The sequence below is a fragment of the Mucor velutinosus genome (genome assembly GCF_035048745.1).
Source record: "Mucor velutinosus strain NIH1002 chromosome Unknown tig00000041, whole genome shotgun sequence".
Classification (NCBI taxonomy): Eukaryota; Fungi; Mucoromycota; class Mucoromycetes; order Mucorales; family Mucoraceae; genus Mucor; species Mucor velutinosus.
In genome coordinates this window covers 3,005,606-3,030,026 of record NW_027041905.1, presented here as the reverse complement: position 1 = coordinate 3,030,026, position 24,421 = coordinate 3,005,606, and the positions used below count along the sequence as shown (strand labels likewise).

The following is a 24,421-nucleotide window of genomic DNA, read 5'->3' as shown; positions in this document are numbered from 1 at the left end:
GTCTTGTTGTCATTCATTTGTACATCACCTTATCCTCTCAAAATGCCTGCACGACGAGTTTCAGGAAACTGCGAAAAGTGCCACATGCCTTACAATTCTGCTAGAGCATTGAGGACCCACTATGCAAACTCGACTTTTTGCGAGCCCAAGAAAGCAAGAACAGAAGACACTCCCTTACCGAATAGTCAAGAACGATCCCAGGCAAGCATGCATTCACAAGACGATACTCCAACGGCTACCACAAGTAATCAAGGAAATCAGTCATTACAGCAGCATGTTGCAGAGCAAAGAATAGAACGTGAGTTGTGTGAACTATAAGCAATGCATGACGTACCGTTCTAACTCCCATCTAAGTGCCATCAATTGAGTCCTTTTCATACTACAGTAGCTTCACTCTTGAACAAAAGGAAGGCCTTCGACATGTATATGATCTTGACACCCTCTCTTACGCCACTGATTTTAATGAAAGTGAATTACTTTCATTGAAGCTCCGTGACATATTCGACAAGTATCCAGCATCGAGAGAAATGAGTCGTGAAAGTATATACTTTACAAATACAATCATTAAGAATATAGCAGAGGCAGGAGGTGGCACTGAAAGAGGTAAGCATATGAATACCACTATGCATTGTATCTTCAAACGCACTCACCATATTGACATCTCCCTTTAATGCACAAAGGCATTGTGTTTCCAAAGCTGATTCAGTTCGATACTCTAGAGGCGCGCATGAGAAAGAAGACTGGCGTACAAGCATTCATCTACAAGGTCTGTCCTCAAGGCTGCAAAGTTTATCCCAAGAACGATACATCAGTCCAAGGAGTGTGCAATCACTGTGGAACTCCCAAAAGCGAAGCACAAAATATGAATGTCTTGAGCATCGGTGATCAGCTAGCAAGAGTCTTGAGTGACAAGTCCAAACGAGATGAGCTCATGTCGTATCGACGTAACTACCAACATGATCCACATTTTTACCGAGACTACTTTGACGGTCAAGAGTACATTAACTTTCAACAAAGACGGGAAAGACATGGCACCAACGTAGATGAGGAACCTATTCTGCTTGCCTTGTATGTCGACGGCTTCAAACCCCAAAGCAACTCTTTTGCTGGCGATACGTTAACGCTATTCCACGTTGTAATTTTGTCAGCCCCTCCACACCTCAGGTGAGTTATCTCTATTTGTATGGGTATAATATCCAATTAGTACCGGATTCTAACCACCAACGATATTGCATTTATGTCTACCAACCCACAGATACTTGGATGACTGGACTGTTCAGACAATGATTGCACCCGGCAAGAAGGCTCCAGTGGATCTTGAAAGCTACTTGGCTATTTTTGTGGACGAAATTCGTGATCTTAGTGAACATGGCATGCTGGTTCGAGTGAATGGTGGTGAAGTTGCCCGAGTAAGCGTTCATTTGGCAATGGCGACAGGCGATCTTGTAGAAGTATCACATTTGATGTTGCATGGAGGAGTCTCCAGTCAGTTTGGCTGTATGAAGTGCCTCATAGACACACAAGGAGGTCAATGCTTTACTCGCACAATCAGAAATTTCCAATACAGAACTCTCGAACAACTGAAAGCACCACTGCCTGTTGGCGTAAAACATGTGTTTGTAAGTGAAGCGATTTCATTAAACAATCATGTATAGTTCTTGTACCAACCATCATCTCTTCTATAGAACATCAAAGGACCATCCATATTTACCACTCTCAAGTCTTTTCCTGCCAACCCATCGTTCTACGGTCTCGACACACTTCACCTACTGAGCATTGGATTAGCTAAGCATTTGTACGAGCTCTTGTCTTCTCCATTGCATCCATCCAAGTTTGATAACCGATACAAGCCCTCTATCGAAGAACTGAAAGAAGCAAAGCTTGATAAAGCAAGTGCCTGGCCTTACACCTTTGATTTAGATCCCAAAGTTCTGGCAAAGATCGGTCAGTATGTGGCTCAGTCAAAGAAGACCATTCCAACTACCTTCAATGCACCATTCAACGACATTTTTGCACCAGGAGGAGTTACCAACTACCGAGCAGTTGACTATGAAGAGTTCATGATTTTCATTGTTCCAGCCCTGATAGCACCACACTATCCTGACTCAATCAGAAAACCTCTTCTGGGTATCGTTAAAGTGGCAGCTTTGGTATTGCAGAAGAATGAATTGCATGCTTCAGACTTACAATTCATAGAAGCGTAAGTATTGGCATCTTGAATAACAAAACCCGTTTTATCCACAGACTAACAACTTGCTTCTTTCTATCTCTGCACAGTAAGGTTAACGATTGGCACAAACTGCTGATCACTGAAATCAAAGCCAAACGCCTTCCTATCAAGACCTTTCGACCAAACGCCCATTATTTAGGACACTTGACTTACATGATCAAAGCGCAAGGTTTACCGGCTTCGACTTCCAGTCGATCTATCGAAAGATCCATCGGCAGGTACAAACGCTTGATAAGTGCTCGCACAAATGTTGGTATAAATGCCGGAAACATCATTGATCGTTTGGCAATTATGCGAGCCATCAAGGCATCTACAACTGGTGATGGTACAGGCGATGGTGAAGACAAACTGAATGATCTGGATGCTCGAATCAATCTCTTAGTGCCTCGACGATACGATCCAACTACCTTCGTAAATCTAAAGAATGACAATGGCAACGGAAGTCAGCTCTGGTATCCAGTCATCCACACAACGGTTTCAAGTATTCCAACCTCCATCAACGTCAACACGCCTCTTTTTGTCAAGGCTATACAGTCCTACTACGACCGGCAATACTCGACTAATGTTCTGCAGAATGTCCATATCAATGATCAACTGGATATTGTCGTCTCTGGAAGTGCCTGGGCTTACAACTGCACTTATCGTTCAGAATACTATCGCGATCTCACCGGTGCTAATTCTAGAGGAAGCCACTACATCATGGTATGGGCAGAACACTTGAGGTATGTCAATTCACAGGTTCATTATTGCCTTTATCGTTACTCATCAAAACCCACATTGACGTCTGAATTTCCTACAGTAACTCTCGTCGCAAGGTCAAAGCTTTCTTTGTAGGGGCTGTTATTTTCATGTTCAAGCTCGAAATTGAGGGGATTGGCGATGAGTTGTTCTTGCTTATTCGATTGGGAAAGACTCATGCTGTTGACGACAAAGACAAGACGATGCCCATAATGGAGCTGGATGATGACCAGGATTCATCCGCATATCTGGTGTGCACATTTGAGCAGGTCATTTGCCAAGTTGGTCTGATGCGTTTTAGCGAGAATGACAAGAGATATAAAGTGATAACGAAGGAAAAGGTTTTCCGGGCCTCGATAGAGACTTATAAACCTGGAAAAAACTCATTTGTGCTACCTCAATAATAAAGATAAATATAGAATTTATCATCGTATTATTACTCCCAACAAGTTAACAGACATTCAGCTTCATGATGTCGTTCTCCTCTTCTTCGTTTCTTCCCTTTTAGCTTCTGACATCAAAGACATCCCATTCATCTCACTACACAACGCTCAGTTCCTTTAGTATGTGCCGAAAAGCACCATTAATTGCGGAGTAGGTGCCCCAACCTTAACTTGAGTAAAACACTAGTGCGAATAGCACTGTTACCAGACAATGGCATCTTAAAATTGTATGAAATTCCTATTTTTCCTTCATTCAATTGCCAATGCTTTTATGTCTCACCCTTGCTATTAAAACCTAAGCGTGTATACAAAACAGATTCCGACAAATGTCTTCTTTTTTGCCGTCTCCCTCACCTTCCATTCTTTATTGAATTCTTCCTTCTGTTTTCCCCTCGTCCTACTATTACTTAAGGCTTTGAACACTGATTTTTTGCAAATATCAACGAAACACAAGAGCCACGATGGTTAAAGTTCCGCCCACAACAATCTTTTTGCTCTTGTAAACCGGAAAGGTTCTATTGAGCTGTTTCTCCCGTATCTCTAAGATGATTTTTACCACTTTTAGCATCAAATAGGTGTTTCCTACTGCTTTTAGCGCTGAATACGCTGCTAGCTCCTACTTTGAAGCGGTATTTTAAATACAAAAGACTTTCAAGATCCAACGCAAATATGATTCTGATAAATTTCAGTTTTCCCCTTTCCTTCATGGTTTATACGGTATTCTTCAATGGATGTTTACTTGATCTCTCTTAGATTTGATAGAATAGTGATAGATCTGCCATTCAATTGTACACATAGGAAGGTATTACGAAAAAACCGAGAAAACTTTAGATATTGATATTGTGCTTAATTTCCTGCCTAAACATGCAGAACAAAAAAGCTATATAAGAACTAGACACTTTGATAAATCCAAAAAAAAACTATCCTGAACACCGCATGTGCAACAATCAATTTTCAACTGCGAGATAAAGTGTTTAGAGGCCATTCTCTTTAGATTTGTTCCGGAAACGTATATAACAAACTAGATGTATAAGAAGAGGAAACATTGGGCAATCGTATTATTATTCTTGAGCACCCGATGACCCTTTGGGAATTCATAAATTGACATTTACTCGAAAAATATGCCTAATTTGCTTCTTTTTACATATGTTTATAGATAGATTTTGAAACCTTCGTTAGGCTATAACAAACTATACGTGCTGCAATCTTTATTTCAAAGTTTTATATACTCGAAAAATGTGTTTTTGTGTAATATATTTTGTCCTTACTTCCTCAAATGGTTAAGCACTTGATGTACCTCCATTTTTTGTGATACCACTGATAATTCTTTATTGAAAAAAAAATCCAATGCACCTTCAAAACCCCAATTTTGGTGCAAATGATCTAAGTCTTGGTGCTTTTGCTCTAAACTTGGTGTATTTGCACCAAGGGTTTCGCCGTAGTGTTATATATAGTATGAATCTTATAGTACTAGCGTATTTGAAGTTCATATCTTCTTATAGTATAAATCGATATCGTACATATAATCCAGAGTTTATATCTAAATCTGGTAACTGGATGAACTGCCGGAATGCAGATCATAGTGGATATATTCCACATTAACATTATTTCAATGCCTATCTTACTTAGTAGAGCTCATTAATTGTTATATTCACTTCTTTTCTTATACTGTACGATACATCTGTCATTTATAAGACCCCTTGAGTCTTTTATATACCCTTTCCATATTATAATTGATTCATTGTATCACATACTCTTTTATATTATCTATTATATCTTTCGTTACTGCTGCTGTTTATTTTTTGTTTACTCTAGTTGGATAACTATAAACCTAATTCTCATTTGAAAGGTAGATTTGGTTTGGCTAACTTACTATCTCTTTTACACCCCCTTTTACTAAAACTATACATACTACTACCAATTCGCAACAATACTCTATTCTATTCCAAATCTTTAAAAAGCAAAACGTTTTCGCAAGACGTTTTAAGTCAAATATTGTACAAAAAATGATTTCTGCCAGACTTGAACTGGCGGCCTTCTGCGTGTTAAGCAGATGTGATAACCGACTACACCAAGAAACCACCTTTTCTTTCGCTTCTCCATCACTTTTATTAGGGCAAATTTTTTTCCGCGAGGATAAACGTTCTCCCGAGCTACACGTGACAGTTACAGAAGACCTTTACAAGTACACACATACAAACAATAGCACCAACAATTAGCAAACCCATAGCAAACAAAGCGAACAGCTCAACAGCACCTACCTTTGAATTTCTCCCTCAAACAGAAGTCTTCAAGTCCACAACTCCTGCAGCAAAGTCGCACGACGAATTAGACCATCCAGTCTCAACTGAACCGTCCACCGACACCACCTCGCTCGATCCATTCACTCAGGACACCCTAACTGACAACCCAGTTACCAGATCCTGCAAGCGTAAACACAGCCTAACCACTACGGATAGCTTACCATCGAAAGTTATCAAAATGAGAAACCCAAAGGACAAAATCCCTGAAAAGGACATCTTGAAAAAGCGAATCACAACCACAACAACCACCCCCAGCTCGGTTAAGAAATCAGCAAGTGGTACGTCACTGTTGCCCAAACCAACTGCACGTAACACAGCCACCGACAAGCTGCAACGCACGGTCGAGGAAGCAAACAACAATGCAGGAAGATCAGCATAGCACTCCTTCAGTCAACGATGATCCAGCACCATCTGCGACAGCACTCGACAATACTGGTGCACCTTTGGTCAGCCAAATGTCTTTCTCCCCTTCTGCCAACACGCCAGAGTGGGTGTTTCATTTCCAGAGGGAATTCAGAGCTCACGAGCAACGCATTGCCTCCTTGGAGTACGCTATGGCCGAAATAATCATAGTAATAAAGGAAAGAAGAAAAGAACATACTACTGTACTATAGAAGTATAGAAGTATGTAGGCAAAAAAGGAAGACCCACACAAAGTGAATCAAAGAAAAGCATAACCAACATAACATAAAGGTGTTCAAAAAAGCTCGTTGTTGTTGCAATAACAATATATACATGAGCAACGTGCATGGTAGTAATAGTCGGATGTAAAGCAACAAGGCACAAATACACAAAACTGCAAAAGCAACAGTGGTATTATAAGTTTGCAATACAACATAATGACTACTGTTGTTTCATGAAAAACTACAGAGGAAACACTACCAACAAAAGAAAAAGAAGAAGAAAAAAAGCGCAACAAGGCAAACATTATGAATGCATTATCACGAGAAAAGAAGCAATAATATAAACGTTCAAAGAAGGTTTATATTATTGCCACCAGAAGAAAGAAGATACTTACCACTTACCACAGCCACAGATACACCATAGAATACGCAATTACCAGAGACAGACCAGACAATACGCAATCACCACAGATGGACCATATAATAAGAAATCGCGACAGATAGACCAGAGATGGACCAAAAAAATAACCACCACAGTTGATAAACCAAAGGAGCAGACATCATTAACGATAGTAGAGGAGTCATGGCAGCAGCACCCACGTCAAACAGGCAAAAGAATAATATTATCCAAAAGCTAACAATAAACAAATACAATTATTAGTGTCAATTCTACGCCTTCCAGTGCTCGTTATCGAATGGTACCTAATATATTCCACTTCAAAGAAGCAGTATCAAGTCTTTCTAACAGTAAAAGATAGTGTTATCAGTAGCTAGAGTGTTATTATCAATTGAACGGTTTCCAAAACGACCATGGTTTGATGTTAAACGCTTTTTGCAAAAAGGAGGGTATGGAAAAATGAGAGGGCACCCTATCCGACGCCACCGCCTGTAGATTTAGTCTCAGTATTGTACCGTAGCAGCGGTAATTGCGGCAATTTAATTTGAAATTGTGCAGTGGTATTTTCATGTTCAAACTTGAATTGATTTCACACCCTTCAAACATTTTTGCTAAATTTGACTATGAAAACAGTCGTTATAAAACTCAGCTTTCTAATACATCTCTAGAGAACTAAAAAAGCCGCATTGAATGGTGCTGATTACTTTTAGCTTTCAGACCAAAAATAATGAGCAATTTCCAAAAATATGAAAACAGGTTTTCTGTGATTATGTCAAAATTTAGCATAAGTAAGTCTCATAGAAAGAGTTTCCAATGTTGCATTTCATCTTTACGATCAACTTGATCTAATATATACCATAGAAAAAGTCTTCATCTTTGGGGTGAAAAACGCGATCATTTGATTTTCGAGAATTTTCCCTTGCTAATACTCATAGAAAAACGATGATTTTCATGGATTTGCAACGACCCAAAAAAAATTGAGATAAAGCACCAGGAAGTAAAGCGTGGCCAAGAGGAGGCGTGTGGTGCTATTCCAAGCGCTCAAAACGCTTTGTGGCATGAGTTATTCGTGCTTGAAAATGGCTATATTTGAACAAAATTCGACCTAAAACGACGGCGTAGTGAGTTGCGTTGCCAGAAAAGTCAGTAAATTACACTTCTGTCTGATGGCCCAGATGTTCTGCATTGTACAGAGCTCAGTTTTCAGGTAATAGGCGCTTTTATTCTAGTTCTAGTAGGGCGCGGGTTGTTCTTTCTGAATTGAGCGATTACCATAATTTCAAAGCTTGGCCATCAATGATATCATGCAAATTTGAATCCAACGTCTTTTTCGGATTAAACAAGCTTCTCATCAGGTGAGCAGGACACTTTTGATGGTAGTCCACAACGAAGCAAAATATACTACAAAACCCAATGTATGTAGGAAAAAGCATACACATACAACTTTCCGCATCAAAATATTTGGTGCAACCTGTAGCTCTTCTTGTTGCTTCTGATGCTTTATCACATATTGCCAAATGAGTCTATCTACAAGTATTTCAATCAAGGCATTTGCATTTATGTCTTAATCAGCCGGGTATCAAATCGTGAACACAAGCCTGCACAGATGTTGGTTGGTAAACATGACTCTGATCAAGGCTCCCAGTATACAAGAGCGCTTTCATAACGAGGAAGCTTGGCAATAAATTAAATACCTTTCTCACTAGACATGGAATTACATGATTGATTAAACCCTTCTTCATGGCTACGTATACAAGTTGTATTATCCAGCTTATTTTGCAGGTGCGCTTTCATTTGTTGATTGAGTCAATCCTCAAATTGTACAATAATCAAGGAAAAAATGCATTACGTTTATAGTAAGTGTCTCGAATACAGAGAACAACAGGCTATATACATCGCCCCTCATTCAGTTACATCAGCTTCGACAGTGGAGTAACGTTGGTTTAGTATAATAAAGTTGCAAATGTCTAATAAGGGAAAACTTGCGTAGCTCGATATATAATTATTTTTACAGTAGGTGTTTGCACTATTATCCTGGTCGTTATTACTCCTCCTTGCAAGCCTCTTTTATGCCACCGTTCGTTGCCTCTTTTTTGCTTTGCTGGTTGATGGTACCTTGCGTTTTGATTTCAAAGTACTAGGCTCAGACACATTGGCATCTTGTTTCTTCATTGAGGTTTTAGCTTGCTTCTGAACTGGTTGCAAAGCGTATCCGGACTCTGTATTAGCATCCTCTAATCGACTAATTAAATGGCTTGTGTCTTCGCTTTCTGGAGATCTAACAGGAATAGGCTATGAAAATGATAATTTAGCAACTTGCGCTCATACAGATATCCACATGGTGTTAACTTACATTTCCTAGTTTTCTAATGCGGCGCTTGGGGCGTATTGGCTTTACGAGAGAGACGGCGTCTTCCTCTTCTTCAAGACTTGGCAGCATAGGCGTTGTTTCTCTTGTGGGGTGTGTGTCGGATTCTATTGAAGCCAGTGGTAGGACAGGTGAAGCAAAGTCATCGTCGTCAGAGGGTTTTTGTGCTGAAGAAGGTACGGAAGCCGTTCCCTTGGGTGCTGCCTTCTTGCCCTTTGATTTTTGAGCTGCAGTTTCTTTGTTCTTCGCTTGCTTTAATTTGGAGGATGTGGGTTTAGGTTGATCATCGTTTTCAGTCGCATCAAGATCCATAACGTAAGCTGCAGCATCATTCAAATCGTCAGAATACTCATCTCTTTTTGCTTTAGCCTTCTTGCTGGAGGTGGTAGCTTCGTCTTGACCACCATCAGACTCGTCTACTTTAGTGATGGGGTTGCTATCGCCAAATCTGGATGGTTTTTTGACTGAAAGAATGAAATCATCGTCGCTATTGCCGCCATCTGATGCTGGAGCGATAATTTTACGAGAGGATTTGGCTGATGATGCTCTTGTTTTTTTGATAGCCGAAGGTGGTGAAGCAGGAGTAGGCATGATCATCTCTTCGCCCTTCTTGATAGCCACTGCTTTCTTTAATGCCACACGAAGGTCTTTGATAATTTGCTGTAGTTACTTGTGAGTTACAAGTTGACAGGCAGAGGCTTATACAGAGTGTACTTACGTTCGATTCAGTGCATCTCTCATTCAGTCCTTTGATGTCAGCACGAATATGCTTGCTCTCTTTGATATATTTGGCCCGTTCCTCCTCCTTGATCATTCGAAAATAATGAGCTATTCAACATTTGACTCATCTTTTTTTTTTCTTTTTTTTTTTACCTACCCTTACGAGGTCCAAATCTTCTGCATGGTTCTGCTTCAATCTCGCAATCATGTCTTTGTAGGATCCTTTGAGACTCTCTAGCTTCTTTTTAAACGCAGCATGCAATTCATTGTATTTCTCATCAAAGCTTGCTGTCAGTCTTGCTTCAACATCTTTCTCTAGCTTCTCGGTATCTATATCTGCTCGCATGTCCATCTCGGCAGCCAAGGATTGACATTTATCATATGACTCGTTCAAATTTTGCTCTAATTGCTGTACTTTTTCATCTGATTGCTGTAGCGCCTGCTGCAGTTTTTGAGCTTCTTGATTGGCTGTTTTCAAGGATTCCTGCAGTTTTGGTATATCAATATGAGTGTATCTTTTGCATTGTATTTCCAGGAGTTTATGCTCAAATTGAAGGTCATTGTTTGCGTGCCTCTGTAAAACTAGTAGGAAGAGGATTCATTAGCAACTTTGGAATATTAAACTTCAGAGAGTGTTACCAAGTGCAGATTGTAGCTTCATAACTTGCATATTGGGTCTATTGGAAACGTTGTCGTAGAGAGCTTCGAGGTAAGCCACTTGCTTTTCTCTCACAGCTTCCATGTCCATTATAAACTCAATCTTCTTTTCTTTCTTGAGTAGCTCGGCCTCGAGAGAAGCAATCTTGGACTCCTGTGTGGTGGTCAGCTTGTTTAACTATCAGGGTTAAAGCGTTGGTATTAGCTCTGTCTGGTCATGACCAACAACAATTTATTTTACCTGTTGCTCGTGGGCCTTAAATTCAGCATTAATATGAGCAATCTGATGCAGTAGTCTCTTGTATTCGATTGTTTGAGAGACTGGACGAACGGGTAATGTGCGTGTGTGCAAGGTTTTTAGTGTGCTTGCAAAGTCAAGAAGAGAAACGGTGTCTTTTAGCTTTCGATCTGTCACACGATCCTATATAGTTGATGCTGAATATCACAGCTCACATTCTGCTCCTATAAATCACTTACATTTAGATAGAGAAATACACTGAACTTCTCGTGTCCACAAAGAGGATGTGCTAGCAGATATGTGAGCACAAACTGGTCGTATGGAAGGTGATCAATGTAAGATGTGGATGATGCTTTCGTCAGGTTCACTAGGTGCATCAATTAGTATCGCCATCCATGGTGTTCATCCTTCCTTCTTCGTACCCAAATGGCTGAATGACTGATAGATGGTTCGACCCGTATTAGGCGTTGGTGGTGAAAATGGTGGCAAGAGTAAGTCAAATAGCTGAATTCGACCCTGCTTTTGTGTATCTGTGTGTGTGATTTTAATGTTTAAAACCAGTGGTAAAATTGATCCTTGACTTGCACGGGTCCAAACAACATCCAGGTCGCTCATCTCCCTCATCACTGAATCCAATCCCTTTTGCAATATCCTTTCATCTAACCAAGTACAGTCAATATCCACATTCAAGTCAGAGGCATGAAGATCGCATTACTTGGTCGCTCTACATCTTTTATGAAATCATAGGAAAAAGTGTCATCCAATCCAATGTACGCACACTCTAATCGAACTTGAGAATTGGAGCTTTTGATTGCTGCTTTCAGGATTTGTATTGTTGATTCGAGATCGTTTCGACGTTGCTCGTATGTACTGTTGCGTTCTCTACAAGTGTGGATGGATCATTATATACAAATCCCGCTGCATTGCAAGTATCCTTACCCTTGACTCATTGATAGTGCAGTTACATTGTATCCTACCGAAATGCATTAGAACATAATCACGCATTATAATCCTAGTATTAAATTACCTTGCAGCGCGAGGTCAATGAGCTGCTTTCTTTCTTGTATGGATGGCTCGCGAGCATCTGGATTAGTGACATTTGTTACATCCCATGTACATCTAGCTGTAGTTAGTATGTGCAAACTGCCCGGAAAGTCTATACTCACTCTTGATCATTTGAGTCTATTGAATCAAAGTTTAAAAGAGCATTCCTTACAGAAAGTTAGACAAATTACCATTCAGTATCAACTTGAACTCTTTGTCGTTCGGGCTCACTAATATTTGCTGACTCTTGGTTTTATCGATTGGAGCTTGCGGTTTTATTAGGCACACAATTGTGTTTACAGGGCAAATTTCCATAGTATCTATTTATCAACTGAGTGAAGAAACAACAGTAGGAAAAAAAAAATGCTTGCTATCCAAAACAAGACAAAAGCAATTGGGACCGCGCAATTGTCGCGCAAACATCGAGCCATTCTATGTGTTTACAAGAATGGCAGCAGTGTTCAATTTGGCAAGGCTGAATTGAGTAGTTCCACTAGAGACATGGAGCCTGATTTCATTAATTTAGCAAAGGCGCATTGTACACAAGCACATAAAGGCAGGGTGCTCAGTATTTGCTTGTCCTTGCAGAGCAGTGCTTTATTCATTTTTCATTTTTGAGGATTAAGGAAATACTGGAAACCTTCCAGAGGAATGCCATGACTCTGTCTTCTTTTAACCTCGTTTTTGGCTTTGTCTTTTAATTGAGTTGGTTTATGTGAGCCGAGCACATCCTTGAACATCTTGTGAATGCTTGACCATGCATTTCTCTTGTAATATCTCAGCCCTTCCTCCAAAGCCTGAACCTCCTCTTCCGTCCATCTCTGTGCCTTCTCTCTTATCTTGGGAACAGGGGGGACCACTCTGGCTCTGCCATCATCGCATATATGAAATTTAAGAGGAGGAGGAGGAAGAGGAGGAGTCTCTTCTTGTTCTACGTGTTCATTCACGGATGTATCGTCTGTACTGCCGCCTGACACTGGTGATATATGACCTCTGTCTGCAAGAGCTCTTCTCTTCCTTAAGCTTTGTTCACTTGAGTGAGGTAATCGTCGTCGACGTCGAGATTTAGTGGTATTGCTGTAACTTGTAGAGGCATTAGAAGAGCGCCTTGATGGACCAACGCCTGTGTCATCTGTAGTAAGCAAAGTTGAGTACATGCACTTTCAAACATGTCCATGCTCTACCTGAAAAGTCTGCTTCTTGGGCAGTTACTGCACGAGCACCTGGCTGTTCATCAGTGATGCGATGACGAGAGGTGGTTGCTCTGCTCTTACTAGTACTTTCTTCCTCCTCCTCGTCTGGTAGCTCGTCTTCCTCACCATCTTCGTTTACTGGTAAATTCGCAGGAATTTCGGTGTCGCTATCATTATTCGTGGATAATGTAGATGAGCTCTTGTCAGATTCACTCTCACTGTCGCCATTTTCTGAATCACTGTCCTCCTCATCCACCTCGCTATCCTCTTCAGCAGCATATGGCTCTGCATCGCTATTGTTTGTAGACATTTCATCATTGAGCTTGTCGATAAAATCTTCGTTGAATATCTCGTACACCAGAGCCTTCATCTCATCCTCGGTTTCCGGGAATTCCTGCTCGATCTCTCGATCTGGCTCACAGTCAAAGTTCTCATCCTATACAACAAAGCATGTAAGCACGCTTTTCCTTCTATCTGCACACTTGGGGCTACTTGCTTACCATTCTATACTGAATATACTCATGCAAAAACTTCTCGACCATCACAACAGCGCCAAATCTGACCTCCTTGTCCAAATCACTTGCTTTACTGCAGAGCTAAAGGAAAACCAACAATAAATACAACGATGGCTGACTGCACTGACCTCCACTTACAAAATCTGAGACTATATTGACAGCCATTATGATTTGACGTCTTCCTGCTTCCTTCTCGCTGAATTCATCATTAAAAAAGTAAGTCTTGGGCTTCTTGGGAAAGTGCTTGTTGATAAGATCTGTTCTGTTGGCATCCGGGTCCCCATTCATATCTCGTCGCAAAAGAAACAGACGTAGGCACAAAAACAACTGGATCTCATTCTTGGTGTATTTATTGAAAGAAGGTACGGCTCGTTGAAAGTAAGCATTGACGCATGTTTGATACTCTTTGTTTCGCGAAATATGGTATGCAAATGATGCCAGGTCGATTTGGGCCACTAGTCTTTTTACAAAGGCCTTTTCTTCTTCGCTAGCCGGCTCATCTTCTGATGTGCTTAGCAATGAACTTGTATTTCGAAACAAGCTGTTGTCATAAACAGGATGTTTGCTTGCTAAGACAAATGTTGGTAACATGGATTGTTTAGTAGTCTACTAAATTTACCCTTCAGTTCCTCGTAGGAGTCGTCAATGTTGGCATCAGCATCCTTCTCGACGATTGAAGACAAGACGCTTACAGCCTGCACGGCACAATTTTCCAGAGTCTTGATGACGGACTCCTTTGATTTCATTATTGAAAAATATGTAGTTGAGTAACGTCAAGAAGAATACTTGTCAAGAATTTTGATTGAATTTAAACAATGGGACTTGAAATTTTGGTGAGCTCTTGTACTCCTGCAAATATGCCTCAAGCCATTGTCTGATGAAAATGAGTTGAATCCAAATCAAGTGCTCATTTTGTAACGCATATTACTTTCTGCTTGATTCGCTAGCAATTGCGCCTGAATGAGTATAGATCCGAGTATGTTTCCATTATGAAGGCGTGCTGATTGGAAGTAGCTCAACATCAAAACAAGTTCATCAATCATTGCAATGCGCTGCATTGATAGGATCATCAAGAGATGTCTGCCTTTTACTGCTCACAGCTGCTTGAGGAGTAAATGTCTTAAAGATGTCTGTATCCAATGATTTAGGTATTGCTTTTTGTAGCCTGATTTTGAATTGACGGTTCCAAATAATGAATTCAGATGTTGATTTTGCTGTACCTGTAGCCTATTGAAATGAAATGTTACACTCAAAGGATTTGAAATATAAAAAGGAAGACTCCAAGAGAATGGCGCTAGCAAAGAGTATGGAATAAGCTACAAGCTACTACCAAATGACAAGTACGTGCGAGAAGATACTTTTTCCAACGAAGCTCTTGGTCACAGCGTGGTTGAATGACACATTTCATGGTTTCTTTGTCCGTTCTGAGAACCAAATGAATCCAAAATCCGCGTATTTCCATATGAAAAATAATAAATGAACCTTTGCTTTTCTTTCTTGTTGTTTTTACATTGATTATGATGAACAACAACCCACCTTACAATGTCACTCCACAATACCAGCATCCACAGACCCGTGTGGCATCGCCGTTAGGCACTCCTCAGCAGCAACATGCTTCTCCACCTCTCCAGTTCGAGGCAAGAAGACAAAAGAGACACTATCCTCGTATTCAATCACCAGATGTCCCCACTGCAAACTATCCGCATCAGCCGCAACCAAATCCTCACTCTAGAACAGCTTCTCCGTTCCAACAGCAACAGCAGCAGCAGCAGCCATTTCAGCACCAACAGCAGCCTCCAACATTTCAACAACCTCAGCAGTTTCAGCAACCACCAAACTACCAGCAACCTGTCTATGCTTCTCCAACGCCTCCTCCTCAGCCAAATGGATACACTCAGAGCTACGATCAAGCTCTAAATAGTATGGCGAATATGAGTCTCCATCAACAATCTTCGAGGCAGGATGTTGCTCTTGTTGGTCAGCCTGCCCTGATTGAAGATTTGCGACATGAAACAAGTACACCCGAGATTCCTCCCAATGTAATTTGGATAAAAACTGTCTGCTAATTCTTCATGACAACTGACCCTCTTTCTAAACTCTAGTATACAGCCACTGGCTCACCTTATGCTCAAGTGAATGGCTGCTTTAATCACTCTACTGTCAATGCATTTCCCTTTAACAATGCTTTATTAAAGAAATCCAAGCTCGCATTAGGTCTCGTTTTACAGCCTTATCTCAGTGATAAAGTGCAAAAGGTAAGCTTGAGCGAATGGGCATCATCATCATGGCAGAAAAGACTAATGTTGTTGTTTTTTTAGATGGAGGTTCCCGTTGTTCCTGATACTGTTGTTACACGCTGCTCTCGCTGTAAGACATACATCAATCCTTTTGTTCAATTTACAGCCGGTGCTTTACAGTGGAAATGTAATATGTGCGGTATGGAGAACGATGTGCCTCAAGCATTTGATTGGGATGTTGTCAGTCAACAGCATGCGGATCGCTATGCTCGACCTGAACTCAACTATGGATGTGTGGATTTCATTGCACCAGCTGAATATACCATACGTCCACCCCAACCACCCGTATACGTGTTTGTCCTAGATACGTCTTACCAAGCAATCCAAACAGGTATGCTAGCTGTCGTGGCCGATGCCATTCTCGCCTCACTGGACAAGATTCCCAATGAAGATGGCCGCACAAAGGTTGCATTCATTACAGCTGACAATGCTGTTGGATTTCATACTTTGTCAGGCAATGAAGCCGAGATTTTGGTAGTGGGAGATCTAGCAGACATGTATCTGCCTCGTTCTGCTTCAGAATTGATGGTCAATTTGGTGGAAAGTAGAGCTGCTGTCGAAGATCTGCTGCAGAAAATGAAGACCATGTATGCAAACACACACACGCCAACGAATTGCTTGGGTGCTGCATTGCAAGCCGCTCGTAAACTATTGGTAAGTGCTTGATCTGCATGTTACAAATGCCTGATTTCACTCAACTCAACCAAATCAGTCTCCTACAGGTGGCAAGATTGTCTGCTTCCAAGCCAGTATACCAAATGTGGGCGATGGCGCCATCAAGACCAAACCAGACACCGGCAACAAGTCTGTATTGGATCTACCTCTCATGTCAGCTGCTGTTCCATTTTATAAGAACTTTGCTGCCGAATGTACAAAATCTCAAGTGTGTGCTGACATGTTCATTTTGGGTGATGCTGTGGATGTAGCTACATTGAATGTCATTCCTCGCTTTACTGGTGGACAAACTCATGTTTTCCCGGGATTCAGTGCCTCTGCTAAACCTGCTGAATGTCTGCGACTCAAGGAAGAGATCGTTTCGCTCTTGTCTGAGCAAATTGGCCTGGAAGCTGTCATGCGGACACGTTGTTCTCAGGGCATTGTATGTCATGCTTTCTTTGGCAATTGTACGACTCGTATCCCGGATATTATGGCTTTACCTAATGTACCCCGTGATCAATCTTACTGTATTGAACTGGCTATTGAGGAGGAAATCAAGACCCAGTTTGTGCATTTCCAAACTGCATTGCTGTATACTACATGTTTCGGTGAGCGTCGTATTCGTGTCATGAATTTGTGTCTTCCAGTGACCAAGAGCATCTCGGAGATGTTTGCATCTGTGGATCAAGTGGCTATGGCAAGGCTTCTTTGCCATCAAGGTAAGTTATGTGCGCATAGATGCGAGTTTTGGATTCTGTTTTAACCTTCGTGCTATCTCAGCAACTGACAAGGGGGCCAATGGTAAGCTGCGTGATGGAAGAGATCATTTGTCCAAGCGAACAGTGGATATTTGTGGTGCTTATGGCAAGGAAGTGCTGGGAATCAGCTCAACAAATGCACAATTGAGTGTGTGTCGACCAATGAGCCTTTTACCTCTGTTGGTTTTGGGTGTTTTGAAGTCTCCTGCCTTCCAAGACGCACCAGTTCCAATTGATCTGCGATCTCAGTCTGCCATTTTGCTTCGTACATTGCCTACAGCAGCCTGGCTCAATTTTGTTCATCCCAGCTTTTATTCAATCCATAACATGCCTCAATTGGCTGGCACCTTAGACGCCACCACAAAGCAATGTATCATGCCGCCACCAATTCGTCTATCCAGTGAAAAGATTGAAGCGCACGGCTGCTATTTGCTGGAAGATGGACAAAACATTTACATCTGGATTGGAAAGCACGCTGTGCCTCAACTTTGCAGGGATTTATTGGGTGTGTCATCCATCAATGAAGTGACATCCGGACAGGTGCCTATGTTGCCACATGTGAAGTCGCCCATTTCAGAGAGATTAGAAAAGATGGTGAAGCATTTGCAAACAGATCGTCAAGTAACATATTATCCTACAATCTATATCATTAGAGAAGACGGCGATCCCATGCTTCGTAGTCGATTTTTGAGCCATCTTATAGAGGATCGTCAGCCTACTGGTCCAACCACAGCTGGCGCAAATCAACAGAATGTTAGCTCAGGTATGAGCTACTTTCAATGGCTGGGTTATATTAGATCAAAGTGTCAGTAATAAGCATTGAAACAAATAGTGTTTCTACTTCATAGCCCTAATAGTACGCATAACATAATAAATTTACGGTCCCTAGACACTTTCAAAGCCTCAAAAAGAAAAGAAATTGACCCAACAAGTATTTTGATAGACTGGCGTTATTGAATATAGAGTGCAAGAAAAATAACATGGCTAGCAACAGTGCTATGTAATTTGCCACCTACTTTTCATACGCTTCAAGAACATCTGTTGCTGTATTGCCTTTATAATGAAAAGGGCATTGAGTTTGCCAACCTGCCCCTCCAGCCAAAATTAATCCAAACCCAGACTCATATTTTGTTCCAGATTGGCCATATCTTAATGGGTTTCGACTCAATTGAACTATTCTAGCAGATTCGACTAAGTAAAATATGATTATCATCATATGCTTCTTTAAGCTGTCCCTGGTGGTAGGGCGAAGTGGTAGAACTCCCGTATGCCAACGGGAGGATCCCGGTTCAAATCCTGGTGAACGCAAGTTGTTTTGATTTTTTTTGACGTAGTACTGATGTCCTCGTTTGGTGTTTTTGTACTCTATCCATTATCTATATTTTGACGATTTCCGCAAGACTGTATTGGCTCTAGGTGTCGCACCTTATTAGTAGTAGATTTCTTTCCCAACTTAGTTCAAAAATTTCTTATTCCCCTTCTTTGCAGACATTGGGTCCACCAACAGTCTTTTCTTTCCCTCAGTATGACATTTTAAGGACTTTAAATAAAACCTGGAGCTCGACTCCCCTACAAAAAAAAAAAAAAAATGCTTCTTTAAGCTTTTCTGGAGTACTTTTCAAGGCGCTTCCAATGGTACCAAGTTATAAAGATGTTTTGAATACACTTATTGAATGATTTGTAAAAATATGAAAAGAGGTTTCTGCCCAAAATGTCGAAATTTTATATATCAAAGTCCCACAAAGATGATTTCAGAGGTTGCTTTGGATCGATAGAAACGTTTTGATTCAAGATATACCATAGTAAAAGTCTCTATTTTCAAGGTGAAAAACACGATCGTTTGATTTTCGATGAAAATCATGAGGGGTACCTCATGCTTTTTGGTCGAATTTTGTTCATGTTTTTTTGATCCCCAAAAAGTTGAGCAAAGGTGTCAGAAAGTAACTGCCAGATGAGAGCAAGTGTTTGGTCCTATTATGACAATCCAAAACGGCCTTGGAAGCGAGAAAACGCAGCTCAAATGCATTCAAATTTTGCTGTATTATGGATACTAAGGACTAAAAAGTGGAAATACCAGTATGCTACTTGCCCGTATATGAAGTAGCTACGAGTATATGGATGTAGAGCATCATATAAGAAGCAGATCCACAGATAATATGAAGGTTTTTCATGTGTGAGTAGAGGGCCAACATCAACGTAGTAGTATTATGATAAGATACGCAAGGGTAACCGGTAGCTCGAGCTGTCGCTGTGCAGGATGGTTCTCTACCTTCGCTACGCTTCGGTGAGAACCATCCGAAGCATAAACACTCATATGATTAGTGATTATATATCAATCAACAATCAGGGCTCTTCTTCTAACATTTTAGCTATATTAATTTTAAGATATTAGCCAAAGGCCCGCGGCAGCGCGAGCCGTTTGAACGTAGGTTGGTTTCCACCGAAGCGAAGCGTAGGTCAGGAAACCACCCGAAGTGCTGAAAGGCTCGTATGCTATAGTAAAAGTCTTCGTTATCAAGACCAAAAACGAGATCGTTTGATTTTCAGTGGAAACCATGTGGGGTACCTCATGCTTTTTGGTCGATTTTTGTCCATATTTTTTTAGTCCCCAAAAAGTCAAGCAATAATGGCAATAAGTAACTGCCAGACGAATAGAACTGTTTGGAGCTATTCTGGCGATCTAAAACATCCTTGAGCGCAAGAAAACGTACCTTAAATACGCTCAGCTTTTGCTGTATCAGGGACACTAAAGACTGAAAAGGGGAAATACCAGTATGCTGCTTGCCCGTATATGAAGTAGCTATGTGTATATAATTATGGAACACCACATAAGAGTCATATCACAGATGATATAAATGGTTTTTATGTGTAAGTGGAGGGCTAAAATGAAAGGAGCAGTATTTTTGATAAAATGAGCAAGGGCAATCGGTAGCGCGAGCTGCCGCTGCGCAAGGTGGTTCTCACCGAAGCCAAGTGAAAGTACAGAGCCATGTGAAGCATAAACACACTCTTAAATAATAAAAGAACAACTTATTGTCATCTTGATTTGTTTGTTAACACCTGAGCATATTATTTGATATATATATTTTAAAGCTTTTTTAAAATTAATGGTTCTTGTAAAAGCGCGAAAACTACTGAACTCTGTCAACTTCATCGCCTTCTCAGGCACACACAGATTTTATGTGCAACTCTTTAATTAGTAAAAATGCTCAATCAGTTTGCAAAAACAATAAAGGTCCCCTTTCATGTCTGACAAGGTTTTTCGTATACATTTAGGTACACATAGAATTTGTGCATAACCTTTTAGTTGGTATAAATATCAAATCACTTTGCAAAATAATAAAGATCATCTTTTACCCCAATTATATTCTATAAGCCACATCACTCTTTGCAACATATGTATCTGTCTAAATCTATTTCATAACCTATGTTTATAAACACAACACAAGCATAAAATAAAATAAATAAAATAAATAAAATAAAAAAGGGGAAAAGTGAGACGTTTTTCTTTAAGAAAATTGTAAAAATGTAAGCCCAACGGGGGGGTCGAACCCCCAACCTTGAGATTAAGAGTCTCACGCTCTACCGATTGAGCTAGCTAGGCAACTGGATGTTTTTGAATTCCTTTATATTTACTATATACCAATAAGCTTTTGTGGCGCGCACGCGTAACGTCTACCGAACTTTTCGATGCGCTACCCATCGAAAAGTTCGGTAGACGAGAAACCCTGAATATAAAAGTGAAAAATCAGTAGTTTTTGAGTTCAAATAAACGAGGAGATTATCGTATTCTCTATCAAATTGAGCACAATGCGCTGTATGTACTGTTATATCAAGTGTTATAGCAAGGTCTCACACTAAAGGTTTTAGGCTATTCTTAGGTCCTTTGTGAAGTGAACTAGACTAGATTCCCATCATAAACAAAGCCCAAAATAAATGTCATCTCAATCAAACCATGCTACCATCAGAAGATAGGCATGCATAATAATTGTATTAGCATGATGATAGCAAGGGTTAAATGCTTTAAAATAAGAGATGACAGATACTAAAGTAAATGTCAAGGGTATTGTAATGTGTTGTAACATAAATATACCTAAAAAGGATACAGGCTCAACAATAAAGAGCTATTCTTTACGCATGATTCAAAAACCATATATTGAAATACCGTTCTTGATCCATCAGATCAACAACTAAATGACCCAACAAAAATATATAAAGTAATGGAATCACTGGCAACTACTAAACTGCTGCCAGATAAGAGATATAAACCAAATAATATAAATAGAGACGTAGAATATACATTTTATTGCACATTATCCTAATTTCGAATAAAGAAGGATTTTAACAGTATTCTACCTGCTTTTTTAACCCCCTTTTTACTGCACTTTGGTTAAATCATGATTTACAAATCAATTGTTGGGTAGATAGTAAGCCTATTTGTATTATAGTTCATCATCATGCTGTAAACCCTAGCATAATGAAAAAGTATATAAATGCATCTCAAGGATGCATTCTCAATAAAAGTGTAATTCTTTGGCAGATTCAATTTTAAATTGTATTTTAACATAACACGTACCATTAAATTCTGGACACTTTCTAACTTGTCTCAAAAGGCTGCCATAGAATTTGGTTCATATTGAATACATCTACGACAAAAATACTAATAGAGATCTAGTAAAAACAAAGCGACAGCCTTGGAAAATATATGAGGTGTTGAAAAACGTTGTATTGAAAACCGCTTGGCCATATCTTGCTTTGTTGTAGTGTGACAAAAGATTTAAAGCTGTGCTGCGCATTTTACGAGAAAGGAGAAACAGCTATTCCAAACTCTATATTGATTCTAGAGGCTTTATATCAAGAACATTATATACCCGCCTTGAGGGGTTGCTATACATATAAACGGATTTCCAGTTGCTACACCAGTTGTCAAATAATCAAGTGAGGAAAGTGTAAAGTAACCAATATAAAGAACAGTGTTTGGGCGCTATTCCTTGATCAACTGTCAACTCTACATGACTTCTCCACTAATTAAATTTTGTTTCTCTTTGTTTACTCTACAATCTGCGATCTCGTTTGGTCAATTATGATGCTTTGTTATAAAAATCAATTTTTCTACCCCTAGATTGGAGCATACAGTGGCAAAAAGAGTTTTTTTTAATAACATCACGGAACTGTCTATGTGGTGTTAGTAAAACTTTTTAAATTACTATATGAATGTGGAATGTATCTGTAGTAAAAGTTGTAGAGGGTACTTTTTTGACTAGGGCATATTTGATGTGGGGTTATTGAGGACGGTGTCAATGAGTAATGACTAAAAATGTTCCAAATGACCGATTTTCAAAGGGCCATACCGCTAGATTTTACAAAGTCAACGAGAGCTTCAAGCTTAATAGCTTCTGTTTCTTTTTCAATTCTCTATACGATGGTATGGTTATTATATATAGATATATAAAAAAGTTGAATATCCCCTGCTTGTAGCTCATAAAATATATGATTTTGAGCAAATTTATGAAGGGAACGTACACCTGGTACTTAAATTTTTTATATTATAGTGAATATAACATAGAGCTATCGAATGGTCTTTGTTTTGTGCGAATCCAGTGAGTATTTGTCGAGATATAGTCAAAAAAGTGTATCAAGCATGCAAAATCGTCGATTTTTCTTCGAAGTCTGCCTGTGATAGCAAGCGAAAAATTTGGGTCACAATTTTTTTTGGAGGTATAGAATTGTTATTATATCAAGTTAGAGTCATGCTATAGCTTTGCTTTAAGGCTCATTCAATAGGATTTCGTTTGCTGTACACTGATAAATACTACAAGTAGACTTCTTTTGATGACAGAAGCTTGGTAATCTGTCCAAAAAAAAAAAAAAAATCGCAAAAGTTATCCTATCAAAAATCAGTCTAATAGCTTAAACCAATGCACTTGAAATTGGTATCATTGGATTCTGCTTTAAATTCTACCCTAGGTTTGATTTAGCTGGAAAGCTGCGTTATAATCTTCCATATTTCTCGCTTTAAGCCTCTCAAACCCGTTCACACTCGATGCTTTTGTGAACTGCAATTACCTGTAGTGAAAGTTATATAATATGTACAACAGTACACTAGATACAAGGTCCTCCCAGCAACACATGCCCCCATCAAACGAATGCCGTTTGTCATTGATTTCCAACTTGTCCAATTTCATGGGTTGTTATCTTTCATATCAGAAATTTATGGCCATTTAAAATGAAGTTTTGAAATATTGATGCTGGAGATTTGAAAGTAGGATGTTCTTGTAGCAAAATTTTGTGAGGAAAACGATGATGTAGTTGAGCTTTAGATTGGATGTTGGGTTGTTGTTTAGAAACGAATAACTCTCGAAATAAGACAATTCCGAGTAATGGTCCTCATATGAGAGGACCTATGATCCAACATGTCTACCCAGTGATATACATCCCAGATCCGAGTGCTGCACAGTTCACTCAAAAAAACCCACATTAATTGCATTCCAAAGGTTGCTAAAGTCGAAATTGAAGTACAAAAAATACCAGCAATGCATGCTGTACAAGTCAGTGTAACAGAGTATTCCTACCATAACTGAAATCTATGTTTGAAGCTATACATGCATTGAATAGCCGATAATCTCGCTTATTGAAAAAATGGCCAAACACAGATGATTTACCAAACTTTTTCTTCACCGTTAAAATCATAAACTAACCGCTGTAGATGCGCTTCCGGGTACTTGTAGCTTTGTTCCTTTTCCTCATACTCATGGGAATCTTGGGCTTTGCGCCTATTCATCTACATGAGCAAGTCAATGACAAAATACTACATTTCTCTATCTTTTTCATATTGGCAGTTTTCCTCTACTTTTTATGGAATCTCTCAGTGAAGCGAAATCTGATATTAGCTACCAGTATCTTACTCGTGCTAGCAATAGGCAGTGAATTCATACAAGGACTACTACCAGTAAGTGTTTTAGAGCAGGCTATCCCAAATATAAGACATCTGATATACGTGTATTTGATAAGTATCGCAGTTTTGATGGCTATGATATCCTTGCTAACTTAGTGGGTGGTACATCTGGAATTGCAATTTCTTCGTTGATCGATTGTTTGATTGATAGACACCGAGAAAACAAGAGACGATTTGGTGGAAAACGAGAAGCAGAATATCAAAGCGCTTTGATGGAATTCACTGATGAGGATGACGATGATGAAGAATATGGCAACAGCTACAAACTAGCAAGTCGAGCTTAAC

General features: G+C 39.8%; 6 protein-coding genes and 1 non-coding gene across 7 annotated transcripts; 4 read left to right on the top strand and 3 right to left on the bottom strand.

The window, feature by feature from the left end:
* Positions 1 to 42: 42 nt before the first annotated feature.
* On the top strand, positions 43 to 3,372 carry ATC70_001188 (uncharacterized protein; the record flags this gene model as incomplete). The annotated part of the gene is made up of 7 exons (XM_064820587.1): positions 43 to 298; positions 355 to 603; positions 681 to 1,164; positions 1,256 to 1,619; positions 1,686 to 2,200; positions 2,278 to 2,952; positions 3,030 to 3,372. The coding sequence occupies 7 exons, from the start codon at positions 43 to 45 to the stop codon at positions 3,370 to 3,372; spliced, it is 2,886 nt and encodes a 961-aa protein (XP_064684507.1).
* Positions 3,373 to 5,417: 2,045 nt separating this feature from the next.
* Positions 5,418 to 6,093, top strand: ATC70_001187 (uncharacterized protein; the record flags this gene model as incomplete). The annotated part of the gene is made up of 2 exons (XM_064820586.1): positions 5,418 to 5,596; positions 5,658 to 6,093. The coding sequence occupies 2 exons, from the start codon at positions 5,418 to 5,420 to the stop codon at positions 6,091 to 6,093; spliced, it is 615 nt and encodes a 204-aa protein (XP_064684506.1).
* Positions 6,094 to 8,801: 2,708 nt separating this feature from the next.
* CTU2 (Cytoplasmic tRNA 2-thiolation protein 2) lies at positions 8,802 to 11,893 on the bottom strand (the record flags this gene model as incomplete). The annotated part of the gene is made up of 12 exons (XM_064820585.1): positions 8,802 to 9,026; positions 9,088 to 9,762; positions 9,821 to 9,907; positions 9,980 to 10,404; positions 10,462 to 10,657; positions 10,721 to 10,900; positions 10,957 to 11,084; positions 11,140 to 11,376; positions 11,433 to 11,599; positions 11,657 to 11,690; positions 11,745 to 11,801; positions 11,884 to 11,893. 12 exons carry the CDS (start codon positions 11,891 to 11,893, stop codon positions 8,802 to 8,804), a joined length of 2,421 nt encoding a protein of 806 aa, XP_064684505.1.
* Positions 11,894 to 12,369: 476 nt separating this feature from the next.
* Positions 12,370 to 14,215, bottom strand: SSU1 (Plasma membrane sulfite pump involved in sulfite metabolism; the record flags this gene model as incomplete). The annotated part of the gene is made up of 5 exons (XM_064820584.1): positions 12,370 to 12,893; positions 12,946 to 13,390; positions 13,455 to 13,550; positions 13,608 to 14,038; positions 14,089 to 14,215. The coding sequence occupies 5 exons, from the start codon at positions 14,213 to 14,215 to the stop codon at positions 12,370 to 12,372; spliced, it is 1,623 nt and encodes a 540-aa protein (XP_064684504.1).
* Positions 14,216 to 14,986: 771 nt separating this feature from the next.
* Positions 14,987 to 17,994, top strand: ATC70_001184 (uncharacterized protein; the record flags this gene model as incomplete). The annotated part of the gene is made up of 5 exons (XM_064820583.1): positions 14,987 to 15,508; positions 15,572 to 15,724; positions 15,788 to 16,420; positions 16,479 to 17,142; positions 17,204 to 17,994. 5 exons carry the CDS (start codon positions 14,987 to 14,989, stop codon positions 17,992 to 17,994), a joined length of 2,763 nt encoding a protein of 920 aa, XP_064684503.1.
* A 2,718-nt stretch (positions 17,995 to 20,712) lies between these two features.
* ATC70_001183 lies at positions 20,713 to 20,785 on the bottom strand. Its single transcript has one exon. It is a non-coding gene; the product is annotated as a tRNA-Lys (tRNA).
* Positions 20,786 to 23,932: 3,147 nt separating this feature from the next.
* ATC70_001182 (uncharacterized protein) lies at positions 23,933 to 24,420 on the top strand (the record flags this gene model as incomplete). The annotated part of the gene is made up of 2 exons (XM_064820582.1): positions 23,933 to 24,130; positions 24,193 to 24,420. The coding sequence occupies 2 exons, from the start codon at positions 23,933 to 23,935 to the stop codon at positions 24,418 to 24,420; spliced, it is 426 nt and encodes a 141-aa protein (XP_064684502.1).
* Position 24,421: the final 1 nt, after the last annotated feature.